General features: G+C 53.3%; 7 protein-coding genes across 7 annotated transcripts; 4 read left to right on the top strand and 3 right to left on the bottom strand.

The window, feature by feature from the left end:
* Window positions 1-448: 448 nt before the first annotated feature.
* J4E87_007068 (uncharacterized protein) lies at window positions 449-1,003 on the bottom strand (the record flags this gene model as incomplete). Its single annotated transcript, XM_049378665.1, has 1 exon — window positions 449-1,003. The coding sequence occupies one exon, from the start codon at window positions 1,001-1,003 to the stop codon at window positions 449-451; it is 555 nt and encodes a 184-aa protein (XP_049231686.1).
* A 1,873-nt stretch (window positions 1,004-2,876) lies between these two features.
* Window positions 2,877-3,440, bottom strand: J4E87_007067 (uncharacterized protein; the record flags this gene model as incomplete). Its single annotated transcript, XM_049378664.1, has 1 exon — window positions 2,877-3,440. One exon carries the CDS (start codon window positions 3,438-3,440, stop codon window positions 2,877-2,879), a length of 564 nt encoding a protein of 187 aa, XP_049231685.1.
* A 1,313-nt stretch (window positions 3,441-4,753) lies between these two features.
* Window positions 4,754-7,561, top strand: J4E87_007066 (uncharacterized protein; the record flags this gene model as incomplete). The annotated part of the gene is made up of 6 exons (XM_049378663.1): window positions 4,754-4,758; window positions 5,207-5,575; window positions 5,757-5,880; window positions 5,984-6,151; window positions 6,204-6,479; window positions 6,527-7,561. 6 exons carry the CDS (start codon window positions 4,754-4,756, stop codon window positions 7,559-7,561), a joined length of 1,977 nt encoding a protein of 658 aa, XP_049231684.1.
* An 878-nt stretch (window positions 7,562-8,439) lies between these two features.
* Window positions 8,440-11,708, top strand: J4E87_007065 (uncharacterized protein; the record flags this gene model as incomplete). The annotated part of the gene is made up of 3 exons (XM_049378662.1): window positions 8,440-8,494; window positions 8,681-9,907; window positions 10,813-11,708. 3 exons carry the CDS (start codon window positions 8,440-8,442, stop codon window positions 11,706-11,708), a joined length of 2,178 nt encoding a protein of 725 aa, XP_049231683.1.
* A 474-nt stretch (window positions 11,709-12,182) lies between these two features.
* On the bottom strand, window positions 12,183-14,815 carry J4E87_007064 (uncharacterized protein; the record flags this gene model as incomplete). The annotated part of the gene is made up of 3 exons (XM_049378661.1): window positions 12,183-12,290; window positions 12,403-14,057; window positions 14,104-14,815. The coding sequence occupies 3 exons, from the start codon at window positions 14,813-14,815 to the stop codon at window positions 12,183-12,185; spliced, it is 2,475 nt and encodes an 824-aa protein (XP_049231682.1).
* A 1,567-nt stretch (window positions 14,816-16,382) lies between these two features.
* On the top strand, window positions 16,383-17,297 carry J4E87_007063 (uncharacterized protein; the record flags this gene model as incomplete). Its single annotated transcript, XM_049378660.1, has 1 exon — window positions 16,383-17,297. The coding sequence occupies one exon, from the start codon at window positions 16,383-16,385 to the stop codon at window positions 17,295-17,297; it is 915 nt and encodes a 304-aa protein (XP_049231681.1).
* Window positions 17,298-20,074: 2,777 nt separating this feature from the next.
* J4E87_007062 (uncharacterized protein) lies at window positions 20,075-22,357 on the top strand (the record flags this gene model as incomplete). Its single annotated transcript, XM_049378659.1, has 1 exon — window positions 20,075-22,357. The coding sequence occupies one exon, from the start codon at window positions 20,075-20,077 to the stop codon at window positions 22,355-22,357; it is 2,283 nt and encodes a 760-aa protein (XP_049231680.1).
* Between the last annotated feature and the right edge of the window lie 315 nt (window positions 22,358-22,672).

Raw genomic sequence — 22,672 nt, 5'->3', positions numbered from 1 at the left:
AAGAAGTAGTCGAGAAAGCGTCGAGGCCCTTGCGCTACTCCATTCGCAGAATTTTCCATTGATTCGAAAGTGAAAGGCTGTCGTTGTCATTGGGACTGTTTTTCACTTCGCCGCCCTGAGCATGATGACAGCTCCAACCACCATCCCGTCATATACATGAGATATCGCGCAGACCGCAAATATTGCCAGTCCGCAGCAAACATGCATTCGCGGTACTCTTGTGGCCCATCTCTGCCCTTCTCCGATCGCAAGCGACGCTGTTATGAAGGCCTACGGCTATCACGTGTAGTCTGATCGCGACATATCTAGGCCGACTCGACGGCTGGCCACGTAGAGCGTGCTTGGATCTTTCCCTCTCCATACCAATATGCTTGCCATCATTGGGACTCGCAGCATGGCGACACACTCTTCGTAATGTGTGTAAAGAAGTCGTAGACCGTGGGGATCATCAACCACCCCGCGTCTTGGTCGTATCATCGGCTTCTACGTTCCTCTCCAAACCATGGAGCTTTCCCTCATCTTCTACACCATCCGGGACCTCCGCATCGCGTTCTTCGACAGCGCCCTCACCCTCGCCCTCCTTGCCCTCCGCGAGCGCCCTATACTTCCTCCTAGCCTTCTTCCCACTACTAGCCTTCTTCTTCGCCTTCTCCCTAGCCTTGACCTTCGTCCGCGCCCCCTCCCCCAACTCCATCTCCTCAATCCTTTCCTGCAGAATCCGCCTCGCCATCTTCCGATTTATTTCTCTTGACCGCGTATCCTGGTACTTGACTACGATACCAGTGGGAATGTGTTTGAGCTGGACGGCGGAGGAGGTTTTGTTGATCTTTTGCCCACCCGGGCCGGAGCCTTTGAGGAAGTTTTCGATTAGATCCGCGTCGAGGAGGGGGGTGCGGGGCGGGAGGGATTTGCCATTGTTGAGGGGTGGAGAGGTGGAGAGGGAAGCGGTTTGGAGGTTTGGCGTGGGGAGGCGGAGGCGGAGGAGGGAGGGGAGAGGGCGCATCGTTGGGTGTGGATTAGAGGAAATAGTACGGCGGAGGCATCGCGATAGCATTAGTACTGCTGGTACCATGTAGAGACTTCTCGCACTCGTGGTCGTCAATGATGCTGTTGAGCGAATGCGCTAGATTACTCGGGAGCGATCGCAATCAGCTAATCGACCACCCCTGCTCCGAATCTCGTCCCTTGAACCCTTCATCTCCCCCGTCATCTACCGCTCCTAACATTTGCGCCTTTACACGCCCTTTTCGCACGCGCAAACACGACGACGCATACCGAAAAGGTCTATGATTGACACGACGACGCTATCCGCCATCCTCCTCCTAGCCAGCGCATCCACGCTCCTCGTCGCCGCAATGCTGTACCCATCCGCCCTCCTCCGCTGGTTCCAGCGCAAGCGCTATCAATATGAAGTCACTTTCTCGCTGTACATGTTGACGTCGACTGAGAAGTTTATCTTCAGTACGTCATAAACACCTTGTCCTACCGCATCAAATCGCATCCCAAACCCAATTCCTTGAGACGAGCCACCGCCCCTTTCCTCGTCGCTCTCCTCGCACACCGACCGATCGTCCCACTTGCAACAGTCACTAATAAACTATCTTTACAGACTCGGTACTCTTCCTCCTCCTCTCCCTCCTCATAATCGCCGCATCGCTGTACCTCCCCGAGCACCTGACTATCATCGCAAACCGCATGTTCTACTACCTATCCGGCAACCACGATTCGCTTTCGAGTAACTCAGTACCTAAAACCGGGGGTATCGATACAGGGATTACGCCGAATGGGCCGCTGGGTGCGGGTGCGGGTGCTATGAACAATGGGCGGGGGATGATGGAGTTATAGGGATACGCACGAAATGGATTAGAAAGGATACGCTGGAGATGATGGGGTCTGGTGCGGGATGTCAGGATAGCAGGCGAATGCATTCGACTGGAATACTCTGGTAACCAGGCGGTTCTAGAGAGGGCATCAAGACCTCGGTTTGTTGCGCCTCGACGGGGTCAGGCTTCAACCTCCCACTCTGAGACGACAGTACAGACTCCAAGCGCACAACAGTCCCAAACACATATGCATAGGCAAAGGCGCAAGACGGAGTCACATTCACCAATTCAGGCATACCTATTTCCCAACGACTATAGACGTACGATAACCACAGTAATGTTAATGCCAAACCACCACATTATTCCCTCTACGCCCCGCAGTATCTCGAGTACCCCTTCCAAGAGCATGCACACAGCACGTCACATCCAGCAAACACATCTCGACCCTAGCCAACATCTCACGTGAACGTCGCAGCATGCGCTGTGACATACTTCGTATATGCATCATGCATGCCCGCCAGCATCTGTCACATTCCAACTGCATGATACATGGGCGGCTATGCTTGATGCCGAGATCGGACGGATTGTCTATACACGGACGCACGCTCTGCGACGTGATGTGACGTGACGTGACGTGGCTCAAGTACCGCAATGGTAGACTTCGATTGTGGGGAACGGGGTATGGCTGTGATTGATAATGGTTGAAGGGAGATTGTAGATACATTGATTGTTGTGTATGTTGTGTATGGGGCGCATCGATGGATATACTGTTATTGCACAGGTCATGTCCATGAATGGAGAGGATAGCTTAGAGCGACTTCATGCCACCTGAAATGCATTGCAGAAAGAGCCTGTGACGTATAAGAAAAACGAATGAGAGAAAAGAGTGCAGTGTGTTGTAGAGATAATATATTGCGAACTCCAACGTAATGATTAGGGGCGCGTTCCGACAGTTTCGTATCGACCACGCTGCCGAGCCATTCGTGGCCATGCATCCGCTTGATATGCTCGATTTGGAAACCGCGACATGATGTTGTACAATAGACGGGGCATTCAGTTGCCAAATAGCACACGCACCGCACTCACAAGTGCTGCGGTAGTATAGTCGTTGACAGTGACCAGTGCTGGAAAATCGTATGCCGCATTGACGTAAGCCTGGCCCGCAGCGCCATCATCGATGAGAATGAAGATCGTCGGAAGGCCCGGTATAGTATCGTTTCTTGGTATCTTTTTCGAAATGCTCCGTGCAAACTTCAATTGCCGTTCAAAAGCCTGAGCATGGTTGCTGATGACGTTAGAGGTGGCGCATATGACGATGACGACTGCTCCGCTGGTTGGTAGGAAATCGGCGTGCATCTCTGTCATACCAGAGTCGAGACGGTATGGGACGTGTCGAACTTGTCTCGGTAAAGCGCGGCCGAGAGGCTCGAAAGGATCCATGTCCTTTGCCAGTGTTGTCGATGGCGGATGTGGTACGAACGGGGTGAAGAGCGTGATTATCTCTGCTTCGTTCAGGCGCCTCAATCGTTCAAGAGTCTGGGTTGGACATCGTACTATCTTGGCGGTTCCGGAAGATGGATCATGCGTCGCGGTCGACCTGCTAGATGCTGAAGCCATCTTGGGTCGATGTGTGTTGCTCATTGAGGATGGTTGGTTCTTGCGTTCGCCCATCACTATGCGGCTGCGGATGTTACTGTGGTGACGGTAGAGAAGCAACAAAAGGTCCTAGGTGAGCCAGCCGAGAGGAAGATTTGAGATTGCTTTGTGCATCGTTTGCAAAAGCACAGCTCTTATATTCCGATCGCCCAGACTCAAGTTTCCATAGCGAATCGACTCTTGCTTTTGCAGGGAAGAGACACCGACAGAATACTGTGCCGGTTGACGTTGCAAGCCGAAGCCAGCCGGCAACGGGCGTAAGATGTTATGCTGGATGACAAGGTAGTTGGTTCCGGCTATGGTATTCAGGAGTACAAAAAGCAGCTATGCAAGGTTGCCGGTAGCCACCCCAGGAATCGTCAAATGAGGTGCTGATGTCGAGTGCTTGTGGATCGCCGAGTGGACCGTGACCTTGTTAATAGTAGCTGAAGTTCCTCCCACCCTGTTCGATTAGAATTAAGCTCCTGAAGATGTATGTCAATACGATAGATAGTAATACTTGGGGTGGTACCAGATAAAGAACGAAGAGAGTAGTACACGACCTCGGCCAGGCAGTCTCCGGTGCAGATAAAGAAGTGCATCCACTACCGTAGCAGGCGGAGGTCTTACCGATTGGATAACGTTTTCCCGTTTACAGCCATGACTGACACGACAGAAGCGTTGCCGTAGCGTGCTCGCGCATGTCAGTAAGGAGCATGACGGGCGTATAAGTGCACGGCGACGGTTGCATCGGGTAGCAGCAGGATCGTGTATCGAGAATAGATGACGCCACATCCAGTAGCAGATCCAAGCTCCACATTGATCAGAGATGTGCGTGTCAGCCTGTTGTAGATGAAGGGCAGTCCTAGAGGCCCGCCGGCCGTCCTGATAGAGGATGATGATCCAAGGAAAGCCGGCCACTCATTTCAAAGCAAGGACCAACAGCCAGGTTGATAATGAAGGTCGATACCCGACGCGTGCTTGTCATCGCGGGCAAGGCGTACAACGCGCGGGGGTCAGTACAATTCGAGTCAAGGTTGCAGGAGGCGTGCTTGAGTTGATAGCTGACCCGCAAGGCTACCATCCATGGCGGGCCAGTAGCAGTTGCGCAAGCCGCAATCATCATATTTCGATGCTTGCTGTGTAACACAAAGGGTTGACCTCGATGTGGCGATGGTGAGAGATGCGATGCATGCTCCAGTGATGACACGGCCATGCGGGTGACATCTGCACGATTGATTGAATCAAGCACGAGTAGCGTGAACGAGCCGCGGATGGCCAGACCGGCAGCCGCGATGCTGTGTGCCCACACAGGAATATTGGCGATGATGTCGAGGCTGGTGATATATTAATGGCATTGTTGAAGCAAACTGGTGCGAGCATAGTGAACGGTGGAAGGGTTGTGTCGACCGCGACGTGTTAGCGGGGCTGCTCGCTTGTTCGTAGCCCATCAAAACAGGGAAGGCGCGATCAGGCTGTCAACAACCACCGCGACGCGTCTGCATCATCAGCGGCTCATACAACAACGGCTGACAACTGTCTTACTGTATGCACGTTGCACTGATAGCGTGATGCCATCGGTCGCCGGTAACCCCACATCGACTTCGCTCCAAGCCAGCTACTGATGGACTCAGCAGAAGAGCGGCCCACGCTGCAGGAGACGCTAAACTTACTGCATCAAGGTAGGTGTCGATATGCGGCAACGAGCCCGGTCAGGATCAGTGCTTACACCGGCCTGCAGCATCTAGAACAACTGCAAAGCAACGGACCGTCAAGGTCTCCAGCATAGTCGATGTCATCTGCCGTTACGCCTCGGAAGATGGCCTTGACCAGGATGCTCTGCGAGACATAGTGCAGCTCGCGTCGGTGAAGACCCTGCTAGACCAAACCACCATCACGACTTTGATCAAGAACTTGTACCCGTCTCAAAAGGTTCCAGGCGATGTTGTCATCACGATTGTTGGTGCGCTGGGGCAGGGCAAGGGCAAACCTTCGCCCGGTACACAAGACAGTCTTGTGAAATGGCTCATCGCAATTCATGAGGTCGTGGAAGATTCGAGCGTCTTGTCCCGACTATATGGTGTGCTTTTTGGCATGCTCGACATGATCAGTATCAGGTGTGTTACTTCGGCCTGTTACCAATAACACAAGTGCTAAATTTAGCAGGACATCTTTGTGCCATCTGCTGTCCTTGATCACTCGCAGGAAACACGTCAAACCATTTCGGATTCAACAGTTGTATGTACAGGGCTTTCAGCATCGATACGACCCAAATACCGATAACTGATCGTACTCCAGACTAGAGCTGTCTCGCGGTCTCGGCAACGAACCTGCGCTCCAAGGTCTCCTCCGTGTCTACAAGGATTACTACCCCGATATAATACTTGGAAGCACTTCCACAAGCCGGAAGTCGTTCGCTCCGGTGAGTATCCGTCTCTCGTACCACTACAAATGCAACCTCAGATCCCCCACGCTACTTCCCCGCATCTCGTTGTCACACTGCCGGATGCACGCTAACTTGATAGCGACCTGATGCCGAATGGCAAACTAGGATCATTGCAATTCAAGAGGCTAGTGTGGCGGAAGACGACTCGAATGTAGACGGGCAGAACGGGTTCAAGGTGCTACGAAGAAGGCTCAGAGGCAGCAAAGGATCGGCGATTCCGGATGTGCATACCTACCATGCGACCGAGGTGGGTAACCATCCCTGTTTAACATCTTGGAGGTGCTAATAGTGTGTGACAGAGCTCAGCAACCCTTGAGGGCATTGATAGTGTGGACGATTTTGTGGAAAAGCTCGACAGGATAGAGCCACCGGGCCAGCTGATAGCGCTCCTCGTGGACCCGTTGCTACAGAAGTACATCGATCTGAAGCCATCACCAATCACAGCCAGTCGATTAGGAAATTGGCTTGCGACGTGTCTGGAAGAGCAGTTCGAGGAGTACCGGCAAGGCGCTGCAAACGATAAGTACTTATCTCAAGTTCTCGGTGGGCTTTTGACGTACGCTCAGTACACGAAGGTAAGCACATCAGCAGTGTTCACGTCCAGCTGGCTGATTTGTCAAAGTCACTGCATCCTACAGTACTGGCGTTTATACGCGAGTATCTGCCTATATGGGACGGCCAGCAAGACCTTGAATCTTTGTTGGGGCTCGTCTCCTACATTCCGATTGAAGTTTTTGAGGACGCCCATACGACCTACCTGTCCCCTGTCGAACGAGCCCTAGCAGCTCATGGCCTTACTGCGTACACAAAGCTCGTCGACTTCTACACGGCTCTGCTGCAGCACCAAATAACCCAGACAGCGTCCGGAGCTGCCGACCAAAGAGAGATTCGACAGGAAGTCTTAAGCGACCTAATCGAGCACGTAGCCACCTTGTTCACTTCGGCTCTTGTTTCCATCCCCCCAGGTTCCAGCACCACCCTCACATCGTCGATCCTCTCGTTCTACGAACTCCTCAGCACCTCCTCGAAACCGCACGTCATCCCAATACATCTGCCACCGATGCATCTCGTCTACCTGCTCTCTCAGGACGCATCTTCAACGACGCTTTCTCGTATCTGCGGCATCATCGGCTCTTACAAGCTGGCTTTTGATGCACACCCCAAGCCGGTCAAGACATACTATTCTGCGGAAGTCACGGATGCGTTCAATTGGTGTCTGCGCGATATGTACAATCTAGTGTGGGTTTCCCGTGGTCTTCTCGTTCAGGATCAGAAGTCGAAGGGGTTGTATTGTGATCCGATACTGAGGGGTACACTGAATGAGTATCTACGTCGTGTAGATCGTGGTTACACTATAGGAGCTGCGTTCACGTTGTCTTATAACGCTTGGTTGGCCTCGCTGTCTGCTGCGGCGTGGCGTGCGGTCGAGAAGAGGGAGGTTGATAAAACGAGTGAGAAGAATGTTACACGGTATCACGACGGGCCTGTTACGGAAAAGAGTCTGGAGGTACTTAAGAGCAAAGGCGGTGTTGACGTCGGTTGGGAGGGCGCGGATGGATACAAGGTCATGGTGCTGCAGTGGCTGACTGAGAGGGGGATGGGTGGGATTAGGGATCTGATGTTCGCTACCGTGATCAACTTGAAGGGTACCGCTTGAAGGACCTCATACAAGGAAAACTCAAAAAAGCCTGCAATCTACATCAAGACAATATTAGCTGGATTGATAGAATCACGAGGCATTATGTGAATGCCTAAGGATGCATTATATTCGTACTCTGTTGCCGCCAGCGTTTTCACGAGCGGAGAGGTCTTTCTCGAATTGTGCAGCTAATCCAACAACGAAATCAATAATAGACAATAGTTGCGCATGCTCGAGCTTATCATCGTCAGTAGTAGTCTCGTGTCAGGTTTGATGTTCATGGTGCTTCAGCGCCAAAACTCACAACACCACGGCGCACGGAGCACCTGTAACATGTCTCTAGAATGTTGGGATCGATTCTGAATCGATTCAAATTGCTTGGCCGAACTTCATAACTCACAACGAGCAAATTGCTCACATTAAGTACTCCATGTTGTCGTGCAGTGCTGCAGTGTCAACTTTTCCTCTGCTAAAGTGAGCGGCATCCTCAGGTAGCCGCGACCGAGTCGCAACTGCCTATGTCGGCTGCAACCTAGTAAAGGCTCTCAACACCTGTTAAAGGTTTATTCTACATCTTAGAGCTCTTGCTTACTGTATTCGACCCGTGGACACGCCCGTGGACTACCTAGGCCTACCAAGGCAGTACGCCACATCTCAACACCACAGTCCCTCCATAGATGCGTCCGAAACGCGTTGAGAACGCGTTCGAATAGCTTTCTGATAGCTTTCTCAGGCGAAGCAGATGACCTCGGCTAATCATCGCCGCGCACATAAGCTTCGTGTTCTCTGCTCATCCGCCATCATCCCTCCGCACTCCACACTCACCGTCTTCCATCCCATCGCATCTCAACACTGTCGCATCATACCTCGTCGCCATCAACGCGCAACCCCAAAACATGGACCAAATTCCCAAGTACATTCTTGACTATATCCAGCAAAGCGAGCGCGAAGGTACGCCAGAGCCCTGCACTTCACCTGGGCATGCAAGAGAAAGCTGAACACCCTGGAGTCTACATGGGCGCCAGATCTTCCCATATGCTTGTTCCATCATGAAAGAGACTGCGGACTTGTTTAGCTCCTTCCTTTTTCGAGTCATCTGCGTTCGGCGTTCATCATACTGACGTTCCCGCCTTCTAGATCGAGCACAAATGGACGAATACCTCGCCGCTCGCAACGCCGCTCATACAGCAGGCAAGCGGCCCGCGCCCGATGCTGATCCTCATCCTCAACAAGGGTCCAATTCGAGGGACAACGGCCCGCGAGTCCCATTCAACATATCCCACGGCCTCATAACGGGGTGTCCTATCTGCCCCCAAGAAGACGATTTCATTCACGAAACACCGGACCCCAACCTCAGCCGCTGCAGCGCATGCAAAGTCGTCTATTACTGTAGTCCATCTCACCAAGCTGCCGACCGACCGGCACACAAAACATTCTGCAAGAGGGTCCAGAAAGCTACATTCTTCTTCGAGAAAGAGCAGGCTGCGCTCAAAGCCTATAAGGGGATTACCGATTGGCGCAAAGTGTTCGAGACTCCACTGGAGGACTTTTGGGGCTGCGAACAAGGAAGAAAGTATATCAGAGCAGGCAAAGAATTCGTGCATGAGTTGCTTCGGTTCAATACGAAAGTCGCTGTAGAGGAGGCTCTGCTTTGGACGCTCGCATTGATGAAGTTGAGTCCCAAAGATCCCTTGGGCCTAAGGTGTATCACACCCTTCCTCTACATCCGAACGGGCCGAGATCAGGAGTGTTACGACTTCTGCAAGTGGTGGGTCACCACTGGAAACAACGGAGGTTATGACTGGCAGAACCCCGAAGCGTCGCAGGAGAGCATGAAAGGCTCCAACGTGCTCGAACCCGTCGACGTCTTCCAGCGTGCCAGAAACTCTCGACTCGGTGTAAACACCGACAACATGCCCAGCATCTCTGATCTCTCTCACCTCGTCGCCGTCACATTGATCAAGATACGTATGCGATGGGGCGTCCGCGCACTTCGCATGGGCAAGATAGTCACCTTTCAAGATCACGCCACCGTCAACCTAGTATGGAACACGGCGAAGCTCCGCCCTGGCCACGAAGACGAAGAACTCGTTCCTTTGACTGCAGAACTGGAGGACCACATCGCTTTGTTATTCGCCTGGACTGACGCAGCGAACAGACATTTCTGGCCTGCGCTGTTGAACCCGGGTGATCATTTGACTGCAACACCAGAGTATGTTCGTACGGGTGATGAGACCGAGATGCAGATGGTGTTACAGGAAAGCTACAATGCGTTCATGGAGACCAAGAGCGCGTTCGTCCTTTTGAAAGATGTGTTGGAAATGAGTCAAGATTATGATCGCCAGCTCAGTGCTATGAGTCCCGGTGAGTTTGAAGCTGAGCGTGCTAGAGCGTTGGCATTTCTAGATAGTCAACCTTAGGGATGTTGTAAGGAAATGCAACCGTCGTCAGCCTAAAGGATGCCACTAGTAACATGCATCACCAACATGTATCTACCTTAGACACGCTGCGATCTAAGTAGCTCTCTGAAAGCTTTCTAATTACAATCTGATACACCGGGGTACCTCGGCTGTCCCTCGCTCCGCATAGTAGCTTTGTGAAGCTCGGCTGTCCTCGAATCTTCTTCCGATGTGTGTTGAGCTGTCCCTCGCTTCAAGCTCGGCTGTCCTCGAAACAATCTCCGACTCCAGCCTCGCCGTATTTCATCTCGACCACGACGCATCGCGCCTTTATCGCGTCTTTAGTCTCTTTGCTATATCGTTTTCTCTGAATCTCCACGCGTCGCATTGATATTGCGTTCCATCAATTCACGTCTCTTTCAGTTCGCGTCTCATTACATCACGTCTTGTTCACATCGCATTTCATCAGCAACGCGTCGCGTCGCGTCATGTCTTCATCAACGCGCGCTTGCTCAACACCAATGCAGAACCCACGGTCATCAATTCAGCTGCCTTCAGATCGGGTACAAATGGACGAATTCAACGTCGCTCGAACATCACGCAAACGCAAAGCCGACTCAGATCCCGAGGTGCCGCTTCGTCCCAACGTGACCGGTCATCGTGCACCATATCCGCACGGCCTACCCCATGGTCTCGTGGATGGGTGCAACATCTGCCCGAAAACGAGTCGTCGCATCGAATGCAGTGGCTGCAGAGCAGTTCATTACTGCTGTGCCGATCACCAAGCCCTCGACCAGGCAGCCCATCAGACAATTTGCGATAGGATCCGGAGGCTTGATGAACTTGTTGGTGAAACCGAGAGTGAAATAGACCCACTGTGCCCATGGGACCGCGATCCAGGATACGAGGACGCGCCCAAGAACCCCTTCGGACCTTCAAACCCAAACTTCTGGTACTGGAAAGGGACCAGGAAGTACATGTACTTGCGCCGGGATTATGCTCACGAAATGGTAAAACTCAACACCAAAACAGCGATCGAACACGCGTTGGATGATACATGGGCCCTTCTGCGAATGGATCCTGAGGATCATCTGGGGATGCGCTGTATCATGCCCTCACTCTTGCTCCGCTTGAAGCGCGACCGAGAATGCTACGACTTCTGCAAGTGGTGGGTCACCGAAGGGAACGACGACAACGATTGGGACTGGCAGTCCATGGATATGCCCCTGACTTTTGAAGACGCTTTTGAGTCGGCTGATATGTTTGAGCGGATTAGAGATTATGGCTCAGACCCTCCTATGTTCTCTGATCTGTCGTTCCTCCTTCCTATCCTGTTGCTCAAGATACGCATGCGTGAGGATCTTGAGTCGCTGCGATTGGGTGGCAATGATAGCTTCCCACAGTGGAGCTTGAGTACCATCGTGTTGGATTTCCATAATGACCTTGAAAGAGAGGACGGCCGTGAGGGAGAGGACTACCGTGAAGGAGAAGAATACTCGCCGCTTCTTATAGAGGTGGAGAACCAGATCAGACGGTTATATCGTGCCGTTGGTAGAGCCAACAAACACTTCTGGCCTGCATTCATGAATCCATGGACTCATCTTGAGGCCAAACCGTCATCTTATGGGTTGGGCGATGAAGCAGAGATGCAGATCAAGTTGCAGGAGTGCTTCAATGCTTGGATGGAGACACCCGAAGCTACGGGACCGATCCGTGATCTGATGGAGGGTGACGATAGGTATTGGTACTCCATGAGCGGAGTCTGATGTAGATAGTCAATCTTAGAGTTGTTTTGAGATGAGCCTACATCAATATGAAAACATGCAAAGTACTAGATGCAACGTCAACGTAGGCTCCCGCGTGCTGGCTAGAGCCTATCAAGCTGTTAGCAAGAATAATAAGATGTGTCACAACCACGTTGCCAAAGCATAGCAAGCGGGCTACATGCTAGTAACAAGTTAGCAAAATATCTTAAGAGCTAATCGTAGCGGCTACTTTACCTTTGCGACACGCACTTACATTGTGACATGCGGAGCCTTTTGAACTACATTTCACGAGTTCCACATCAAAAACACAGAAAAATGAAGAACGATGCACCATTCAACCCATCGCATCATCACAATTACTTCATCTAATGTTGTACAAAGAGCCACGCAGCGACGCCCAACTCAAACAAACCCAACCCAAGTCCCCCTTTTTCTTTCTTCAAACGATATCAGCTCCAAACAACGCGTTCTTTCTCAAACCCTAAGTTCCATCTGTTCAGCCCCAAAACTAGCATTAACAACACTACCAGCGCCGTGATGGTGGTGGAGATGGTGTTGTCTTTCCTTAACAAGAGCATTATACTGTAAAAATCACACGTTAGCAAATGCCATCCACTATCATCATCATCCGACTTCGCTGTCACATCCATGACAGACGTCAAGGTCGGCGAAGAGGGGAAAAGAAGAAACATACCTTAAACCCAAAGTTCAAACACAACGCCACCGCCAACCCCACACAAACCACCAGCGGACCCGTGATAGCATCAAAGTCCTTACCGCTCCTTTCCCTGATAAGTCTCGCGCGGTAGATATACATCGTATACCCCCAAGCGAGCGTGAAAGCCGCAATGCAGGTATACACGACCGCAAGCGCGCGGGCGATATCGTTGCCTTCGCCGGCGGCATTGTAAAGACCCAGTGACAACGAGGCGAGCAGGACGCTAACATGCTGCCATTTGATAAAGGTACGTTGGTTCGCGAGCCAGACTTTGGCTTCTACACGCACGGGACCTTGGTCTTTGATCCAGACACCTGGGTCCCGGATGCCAGGCGGGAGCTGTATAGCGCGCTGTTGTTTGCGCGCGTATTTCGAGGTGGAGAAGGAAGGGAAGAGGGAGGCGAGACCGCCGCTCTTGGGCTGCTTTCCGTTTCCAGCAAGCAGAAGCGTGTTTTCGTCGTCGGAATCGGGTTCTTCGTTTATGCGCGCGTTGGTTGTGTCTGTGTCGCGGTGTGAGCGCTGGGAGAGGTGGGATCCGATTGTGGGGAAGGGGGGTTTGGTGACGGGCATGGAGTGGGCGGCTGCGGAGGCGCTCTTGGGGACGGACGACCGTGTTGCGGCTGGTGAGCCGACGGGCGAGGCGATGGAGGCGCGGTAGCTGGGGCTTGCGCGCGCGCCGAAGAGGGAGCCGACGGCGAATTCGTCCTCGGCTGCTTTGCGCTTCTTTTCTTGTTCCTGGTCGAAGGCGGCTTCGGGTTCTTTGCGGATGTCGTTGTCGACTTCGCTGAGCCAGAAGGGGAAGGTGTTGACGTTGTCTTCGAAGAGCTTGGCTACGCCGTGGACGAACTTGGAGAAGCGGGGGGATTCTTTGACCAGGTGCGAGTGCATGAGATCTTCGATCCACTCGTACTTCTTCAGGCCCTTGACTTTGATCTCGAGGAGCGCGTAGGGGAACTTGTGGAGCTCGCCCTTCTTGAGCGCCTTGAAGGGGAACTCCATCTGCCCGTTGTCGATGTCGCGCCTGTGCCAGTCTTCGGGGTCGCGGCAGGGTCTGTCGTCGTCGAGGGCGTCTTCGCGGATCAGGGCGAGGTTGGTGTCTAGGGAGATGCGCACGCGGTTGTCGCCGGGGATCTGGAACGCGGTGCGGGTGTAGTTGGCGCGCAGCATTGGCTGCAGCTTCTGCTCCTTGACAAAGCTCTGGATGTCTGTTACAGCCTTCTTGAAGTTGTCCACCTCCTCTTGGTTCTTGTTGGGGCGGTATTCCATCTTCTCGATGCTCTTCTCCATGTGGTACTTGTCCTCAAGGAAGGATTGTACATATTTGGCTTTGATTGGGAAGCGGACTTCTTCGGCAGCGTTGCCGTCCTTGATGACCTTCTTCTCGAACATGATCTCTGGCTTCTCACCGAGCTGTCCGTACCACCGGAGTCGCAGCGAGGAGGCATCGGGCTTGCCATTGACCTTGTCCGAGTAGAGGGAGAAGTTGGGGTTGTCAAAGTAAATGGACGTGATGGTAGGGTCGCGCTGGGTGCCCTCGGCGACCTTGGACGACATGGGGTTGTAGACGAGGACAGGGAGACGGCGGAGGATGACGGTCTTGACTTCGAAGAGGTTGTCCATGTGGACCCAGACTGCATGTGTTAGCTGATGTTTGCCAATGATGTATGGTGTGCCTACACTTGTGCGAGGTGAAGCCCTCGCCATCCGTGCTGGTCTCGCCAAAGGACAAGGCCTCCTTGGACTTGCCCTCGAGGCTCTGTCGGACAAAAGAGTACAGCGCCGACAACCTGTACAGCAGCGGCGAGGCATCCTCGGTGTGCAGCGGGTGGCGGGCAATGCGCGCATCGATAAAGGGCCGCAGGCGGTAGGAGCTGCCGCGGATCTTGTCGTGCTTCTTGGTGGCCTTGATGACGGCGGTGAAGTTGATGCGGCTGAAGCTCTCGAGCTCCTTGGTCTCCTTGGTGATGTTGTCGAGCTCGCGCAGGACTTCCTTGAGGATCTTGTCCCTCTCCTGCTGGCTGGGCTCGGGTTTCTTGGACGCTTCGCCTGACGCGTCGCCAAACAAGCCCTCACCATTGCTCTCCTTCTTCTCCTGGCCGTCCTTGGCCTCTTCCTTGCCCTCCGCCTGGATGCCTATGGCCAATGGCTCCAGCTTCTTCTCGCATGCCGTCGTGCGGTCGCGCAGCTTCTGCGAAATGTCCGTGATGAAGTTGTGCACCTTCTCCAATTGCACGTTGGCCAGCTCGTCAACAAACGCGCTCTCGTCGTCGGCGGTCCAGGAATCGTCATCCTCGTTGTCCTTGAGCAGCTTCTTGAGCTTGTCGTAGTCGATGTACTTGTCCTTCCACGGCGCATACACGCTCTTGCGCAGTGTCGTGCCGAACTTCATGGCTTAGCGAGCGAGTGTAGTTGATGGCAGGAAATGGAAGCTCCAGCAGTCGCGACGCGCAGTAGCAATAGTCAGGATATAAGAATTGCCGGCGCCGGAAAGCTCTGCATGGAGGATTGGGAGTGAAGCAATGCAGCTGGGTTTAGCTGGTGGGGAGCTGCGCGCAGCCAATGCCCAGGAACTTTGGGCGCACGTGTTTCGCGTCCCGCGAGCGTCATAGCTGCAGCTCCGCTTTCATCCCAGCTCTCTTCACGTGAAGGATTCAGCGTCATATTCACTGGAATGTATTTCCACACTGTACTTCAATTCATGCGACTCTACACAACCTCTCAATGATCTATAGGTATACATTGAGATGCTGCTCGTCAACAACCACAAAACAACAACCGCCGCCGCGAGTCATTCCCGCTAGGAAGACCCACGCATCTTCACGTCCCGACATTAGTGTCCGAGGCCCAAGTCTGGCCCTGCCTCTGACAGTCTCCAGTGCTCGGTCAATCTTGCGGCGCCGCTGCGCAGCTGTTGAGATGGATCAAGCATTACCTCTGTTGTTGATATCTGGCTCTGCTACCAGTCGTGTTGCTGTGGTGCTCGAACTTACGGCTCCTCTACGCGTCCGTGGCACCTCATATCAGGAGGAAACTCAACAGGTCTAGAGCCTACATCAACGTTAGGTCACCCACTTTGCATATCGCTGTCTTATTGTAAGCTCCACGGTGTTCAGGATTTCCTTGAATGATGTGGAGCCGGATGACAGCCTATGACCTCTAGGATTGGTGCTGGGTTTGGTGTTCTCAGTGATTCCGCGGGCTCCACCACCCCATAACTCAACTCAGAACCCATACTACGACAGATCTCGCGATACTGTCGAATGCGCAAGTTGATAGCTCTTGGTCATATTAGCTTAATCATGATAGGCCCCTTTCTAAGTACCACGTTCTCACACTGCAGTAGACTACCTAGGTGATCTCAAACCGCCGGCAGGCTACTTCAGAATCTGAGATTAGTCTCAGTTGATACTCAACATCAACTCCTATCGAAAACATCGTTATCGCGTTCCGCCTAACCTTGGTTTTCTCTACCTCGGCTAATTGACGCTGCGCACAACGTCGTCGTGTTCTTCGGTCATATCTTCTCCAGCACACCGCTCCCATCCTCTCTCATTTCATCGCATCGTCCACGAAAGCTGTTTCGCCCTGTCATCGCCCGCCATGGATCTTCCGGCCTACCACGAGCGAATGAAGAGAAAACTTCAGTCTCCACCCGACCGCCTGACTCTGCGCTACTAATTACCGCATCAGTCGATGAGTACCTGGCTTCCGAAGCAGACCTCGACGAGCGGTTCCCCGACTTCATGCGACGCCGTTTCAATGGAAGGATCAGCGAGACCCATTCCACGCCAGTCCACTGTAATCGACCACCTTGTTTCGACCACGGATGCATCCGCTGTGGTCGACAGCCCTCCGTTCTTTGTACCAGCTGCAAAGTGATAAAGTACTGTAGTCCTGATCATCACACCGACGACTGGCCCAACCACAAAAAAGCCTGCAAGTCAATCAAGAGAACCATGGACGCTGTGGAAATGGAAGACCAAGCAATCCGCGCCCATGATGAAGACGCCGACATCCCACGTAACGCCTTCCGCACGGCCAAGGGAAGATTCTGGAAATACAAGGGACTAAGACCATATCTGAAAGCACGGTTGGGGCATGTGAACGCGATACGTGAGGTAAGTACCCTGATTGCCGTGGAAACGGCACTAGAACACGCTACAGATATCCTGAGACTTGATCCCAGAGACGCCCTCTGCGTCCGCAGCATTATACCGGTACTACTCCTCCGCCTCGACCTTGATGAGCGCTGCTACTGGTTTTGTAAATGGTGGCTTACCAAAGGCAATGATACGCATCACGACTGGGCAGACGACGGACCGCTTTTGGCGCTTGAGCGACCGGTTGATTTGTTCAAGACGGAAGACGCGTTTGAGCATCTCGGCGACTATGACTACACCAGGACCTTCACCGACAGAGATTTCGACCGTACTAGGTTGCAAAGTCCCGCTGATCTATCACTACTCGTCGCTATCATGCTGGTCAAGATTCGTATCAACATAGATCTGCTGTTGTTACGGAACGACCCCCAGCCGGAAACCTATTTGCAGCGACACGTTAGCAGCGTTGTGGCCGCGAGATACCGAAGAGGCACGCCCGAAGGGTTCTACATGAGAGATGAAAGGGAATTTTTTGAAGCGCTTTGGATACAGGTTAACACACTGTTTAGAGAGATACGCAGAGTCAACGAACACTTTTGGCCGGCGTTGATACGCTCTTACCCGCCGCAACGATGGGGATTCAAGCGACCTGCATTAGAAGCGGGTACTAAGACAGAAGCGAGAATCACGTGTCATGACTGCTACGCTGCTTGGCATGAGACACCGGGGGCTATCGATATCATCAAGGAATTGTGGGATAGACGCTCTTAGATCTAGGCATTCTACGGCACCACTGGAGGTGGTTCACCGTTTTTCTTGTATGAGGTGCTACAGTAGTCTTGTCTCCATGTGAGGCATCACGGTTCAGGGGCGGCTGTGCGATCGTGAGGGTTGAGACGAGTTGTACGGGTTGGGGTGACTGGTAATGTCAGGCGATCGTGTGTGACATTGTGATGATCATGATCACGGATGCGCTAGATGTTAATGATACTTGTTGAACTTGATCATTTGGTGGATGCCATGTTTTGAGTATATATTGGTTTTCTGAGTAAAGCTGATTGGAGGCGAGGCACCATAATCGCTATATATGAAAGTGTGATTATGTTGTGTTGTGATGAATACGGGTTTTCCATAAATTTTGCGCACAAGGATGCTATGTGATGGTATGAAGGAAGGACGTGTGTTTGGTATGCTGTTGTCGCTACGCTAGATAGATGTATACGGAAGCTTAGATTTCATGTGCTTATCCAGAAGGTAATGGTGGTGCGTATGCGGCAGAGCTATATGCTATTGGTTATGTTCTGGAGGTTTTGACACACATCCGGGCTTCGCCGAAGATGGAAACCCAGCGGAGGAGATCACGCAAGTCTGCCTCATCGCGTTTCCCTTACATAGTTGCTAAACATAGCGATGGATCGACAGTTCTTCAGTTGGTGGAGTTGGTGTAAAAAGGGATGCCTCAAAAGGCGACCCTCGTTGTACTCCACAGCCCACCTCCAACAAATACGTGCGACGAGCATGCAACAAGCGCCTCGTGCTCGTGGGACAAAAATCTCCGCTGTTTTCTTGTTGTTGTGTGCAACAGGTGTTGTGCCGTCTATTAATATTCAGCGAGCAGAAGCATCGAAGCAAGGCATGGGCGAAAAGTCGTGGTGGCTGGTGCGGCGGTGATGGGGCTGGTAGTTGGCGGGTGCATTAGTTTTGTGTTTCGCTGCTCAAGCTTTGTGGCTGGTGCTTCCGTTGGACTGGAACCGGGATGCTGAGTGCTTGACACATCGACGTGGCTTCCACGGGGTTTGTCGACTGCTTCGAGCCTCCATCTGCTATTGCCGTCAGCGGCCTCGCAGTTCGATAGCGTCCTCGTCCGTCCTCTGAAAAATCAGCAAAACAGGCGTTCAACGACGCCATCATGCTGTAGTTGAACCAAACTTTTGCGTAGCGGCAGCCGATGCTAGTGGCACGGTTAGCCGAAGAGAATGTGACCTCTTGATTCGGCGTAGCGCAGGCCCTCGTGCGAGGCCGAAAAGGCAAGTTGCTCAGGCTACACACAAGGAAACGTGAAACGTGCCACACGCGACCTGACCAACACCGACATCGCAGGCATGTGGGAGGCCCACAGACCGGGCGCCGAACGGTTTTCTTGATTGCAGATCACAGTCTGTTCGTCGTACGCTGCTTGTCTTTGCAGCAACTAAAGTGTGAAACTTTGCAATCAAAATCTGTCTGGCAATGTAGGCTCCGGCCATCGAATCGTAGCGGAGAAACACATTTTGAGATGTCATTCTCCCGGGCACCGCTTAGAGCGGAGGTGGCGAGGCTGAAATGGCTCCACTATGTTGATCGTGTCCAAGGGGCGCATGACTTTGGTAATAAATTGGACTTTACCAGCCGGTCCCAATTTACGGCGGATCGCACAGCAAGGGCACGTACAGCCTCAATATCTAGAAGGAACCACGTAGCACGACAACGGCGAGGAGCTGTGTTTTCGCGATGGAAGAATGTCGTGCTGAATGGTCACGACAGCAGCGCAGTCGTGTCGTTAGGCGGACGATGAGGTGGTCTTGCATTGGGGCGTTGGAGGAGTGGAGCGAGTGGCTAGGATGGCGCCTTGACGATCTGCAGGCACAGACTGCCAAGACTCCGCTTTGGACCTCAACCAACCCGTCAGTCCCGCTGTCATGACATCGTAACAAACGCCAGAAAACGTCTTCGGGTGGCCTTACTCGCGGCCTTATCGTGCCTTATCGAACGGTGAGCGTTGGCATCATGTCTAACAACAACGACGTATGTTCTCAGATGGTTTGAAGACGAACAGCTCACCGAAAAGACCCTGGGTCAAAAACTGTTAATACTTTTTGCCTGCATATAGGCTACGGCCCTAGCTCAACTGTGGCTCTCTGCTGCACTTGCTGCACACCATCTAAACGATGATTGCCCTATGGATCCCGGGAAAAGCCCCGACGTGCGGCAAAAAAGTGTGAATGTGATTGGTGTCACAGCCTCGAATATGCACGTTTGTTACCCAGTTTGCGGGTTAGTGCACGTTCAAGGCAGAACCGACCGGCCTGTCAGTATTTGTAGCCTGGCGGATCCCTCATGCGTCACCTTTCCCCAGTATATCACCAGCCTCCTAGTGGCGCGTGTGGATTTTCCCTTTCTTAAAGAGGAACCGTGTGGGCTTGTTTCCCGTCTCTTACCATCCCAAGTCCCTCTCCCTCCCCAGGAACGACTTATCTTTCGCCCAGAAACCAGCGAAAGTGGGAGCCTGGAGTTATTTGCTCGCCCGGCCGTTTGCAGTCCACTCAGGTGCGCTTTCCCGGACTAGAGCCTGCACGTGACCGTTTGCCCTCGCGTTCACCGTGCGTACATCACCTCATCGCGTTTAGAGCAGGCGCGTTCGATTACCCCACCTACCGCCAAACAATACTCGCTCGACGACTCCTTCCCCCCTCCCATCAACTACACTCGCTCTCGCTGGTTCAGCAATTCCATTCGTTTCAACTCCATCTCACCCTCTCCACGGTAGATAGCTTCATTACTCCCTCGCCATGAAGACTTCCGCTCTGCTCGCCGCCATTGGCGCAGCGTCACTGGCCGTCGCCTCCCCCGTCCTGCCCTCGCGGACTCAGCCCGTCCAGATCAAGGCTCGCCAGGCTGATGGTACCACTCCTCCCTGTGCCAAGGTCTCCAACTACGTCTACGGTAATGGAACACTACCCGCCAAGCTCAGTATGCCTGCTCAGTTGGCCTGGGACTGTATCAACACCGTTCCCTTCAACGCCTCATCAGCAAAGCGGCTCATTGGAGCGATGCGTCCCTACATTGAGTGGCAGAGCACCCTCTCTGAACTCAAGAACCCGCCTGCCGAGTACGCCGAGAAGGTGCAGCCTCCCGTCGACATCTTTGGCGGCCTTGATAAGATCGAGGGCGACATCGACGCCGGCAACTTCAAGAGCGAGTACGACTTTGGCTGGACTCTCTACAACCTTATCCTTTCTGCCCACGATGGTCACTTCTCCTATATCCCTGACTCCGTGGGCGCTATCTTCACCTGGGGCCGCCCTGTCCCCCTCGTCTCTGTCTCTGCAGATGGCGACCAGCTGCCGGCTGTCTTCGTCTTCTCTGACGTACTCGGTATGCAATACAAGAACATCTCCTACACGCCCTCGCCTGTTGTTCAGATTGACGGCAAGGACGCGACCGAGTTCCTCGAGGACCTCAGTCAGTACGGCTCCCTCCAGGATCGCGACGCTCTCTACAACAACGTCTTTTACGAGCTCGCCCAAGTCAGCCTTGGTACCTCGGGTAGTGGAACCGGTGTCTTCACTGGAGGTGGCCGTGGACGATGGGTTTACCCTGGTGCCACCACAACCCTGACCTTCGCCAACGGCACATCCTACACCATGGAGAACTATGCCCGCCCAACCATTCCTTTCCGCGAGATTGCTACAGGTGAAGATCTGGCTAGGAAGTGGTTCAGCTTCGATTCCGCAGGTACTTCGTTTGCCGATACCCGTGTCCAGTCGGAGGAAGACGTATCTACCCTCGCTGTTGCCGCTACTCCTGGTTTCCCTGCTCCTGTCGCCGCTGGCCCCCAGGGTCTCATCAACGGCTTCTACATCGACGCTGCTGGCTATGAAGATGTTGCAGTATTGCAGGTGCCCAACTTTGTCGGAAATGTCCGCGCAGAGGTGCCTTTCCAGGAGCTCACCCAGAACTTCATCCCCAAGGCTCTCGCCGACGGAAAGACCAAGCTCATCATCGATCTCCAAGCCAACGGCGGTGGTACTATTCTCCAGGGCTACGACATGTTCAAGCAGTTGTTCCCTGACGTTGAGCCTCTCGGTACTAACCGCTGGAGGGCGCATCAAGCCATGGACCTCGTCGGACAGTCTCTCAGCAAGTTTGCAAGCCAATTTCCCAGGGAGCTCGGCAACAACAATACGATCAGTTTTGCCCAGTCTTCCTACTTCGACTACCACATGGACATGAAGGCTGATGGTACTCCATTCTCCTCCTGGGACGAGAAGATTGGTCCCAAGGAGGTCCATGGAGAGTTTTACACCACAGAGGCTCGATGGAACCTGTCCGATGTATACGTCCCCTACGTATCTGGTGGCATTAATGTCACTGGCTACGGACCCTTGTCGGGCGTTACCGGACCACCAAAGTTCGCACCCGAGAACATCGTCATCGTGACCGACGGCTACTGTGCCTCAACCTGCACTATATTCAGTGAGTTGATGAAGCAGCAGGGCGGTGTCAAGACCATCGCGATGGGTGGTCGCAGCAACAAGAACCCCATCCAGGCCATCGGCGGTGTCAAGGGCGTCAACAACTTCGCTTTCGGCTACATCCAGCAGACCGTCCAGTACGCTGTCCGGTTCGATCCTGCTCTCAACTCCTCCATCTTGAGGGAAGACTACTACAGCGACCTTGTCTACGCCCGCAGCGTCGGTGGAGGCGGAGCCGTCAACACCCGCGATGGCCTCCGCGCCAACGACACGTCCGGCGTCTCCCTCCAGTTCCAATATGAGGAGGCCGACTGCCGTCTCTACTTCACCCCGGAGATGACCGTCGACATCACCGCCCTATGGAAGGCCGCCGCGGACGCCCAGTGGAGCAACAACGGCAAGTGCGTCAACGGCGCCCGCTACTCCGACGAGAAGCGCGCCCTCCCCAAGCCCAACATGAAGGTCACAACCAAGCTCAGCCCCCCAATCCAACGCGTCCGCGTCGCAGACAACGACAACCGCATGCGCGCATTCGAGAAGAGTTTCGAACTGGAGACGGAGTGCAAGCTCAAGGGTAACGGTTTCATGGAGCCGTAGGCGCGTCATCCGTACGTGCGAGACTTTCGCAAGGTCTGCTTTTCATCACGGTTGTTATGTCAATCCAGCGTGGAGTTTTTGGCGCCGAAAAAGGGACGTCCTTAGTTGTTCCTGTAATGTGTATTGTTTTGAATGAGATGGAATGGTGACGCTACTGATAGGTACATAGCTTGTCTGTGAGACACTGAGAGGTGTGAATGAAATACCCCCCTATGATGAGATGGTTTTGTGGATGGGTTCGTGGGAGATTATGTGATGGTGTGTCTGCTGTGCGACATGAGGGTGATGTGTGCTGACTACATTGCTATACCGTGT

Source organism: Alternaria ethzedia (assembly GCF_023757985.1).
Source record: "Alternaria ethzedia strain BMP 0044 chromosome Unknown scaffold_18, whole genome shotgun sequence".
In the NCBI taxonomy this organism is placed as follows: Eukaryota; Fungi; Ascomycota; class Dothideomycetes; order Pleosporales; family Pleosporaceae; genus Alternaria; species Alternaria ethzedia.
Note: the sequence above shows the minus strand (reverse complement) of the source record. Positions and strands in the feature narration are given on the sequence as shown.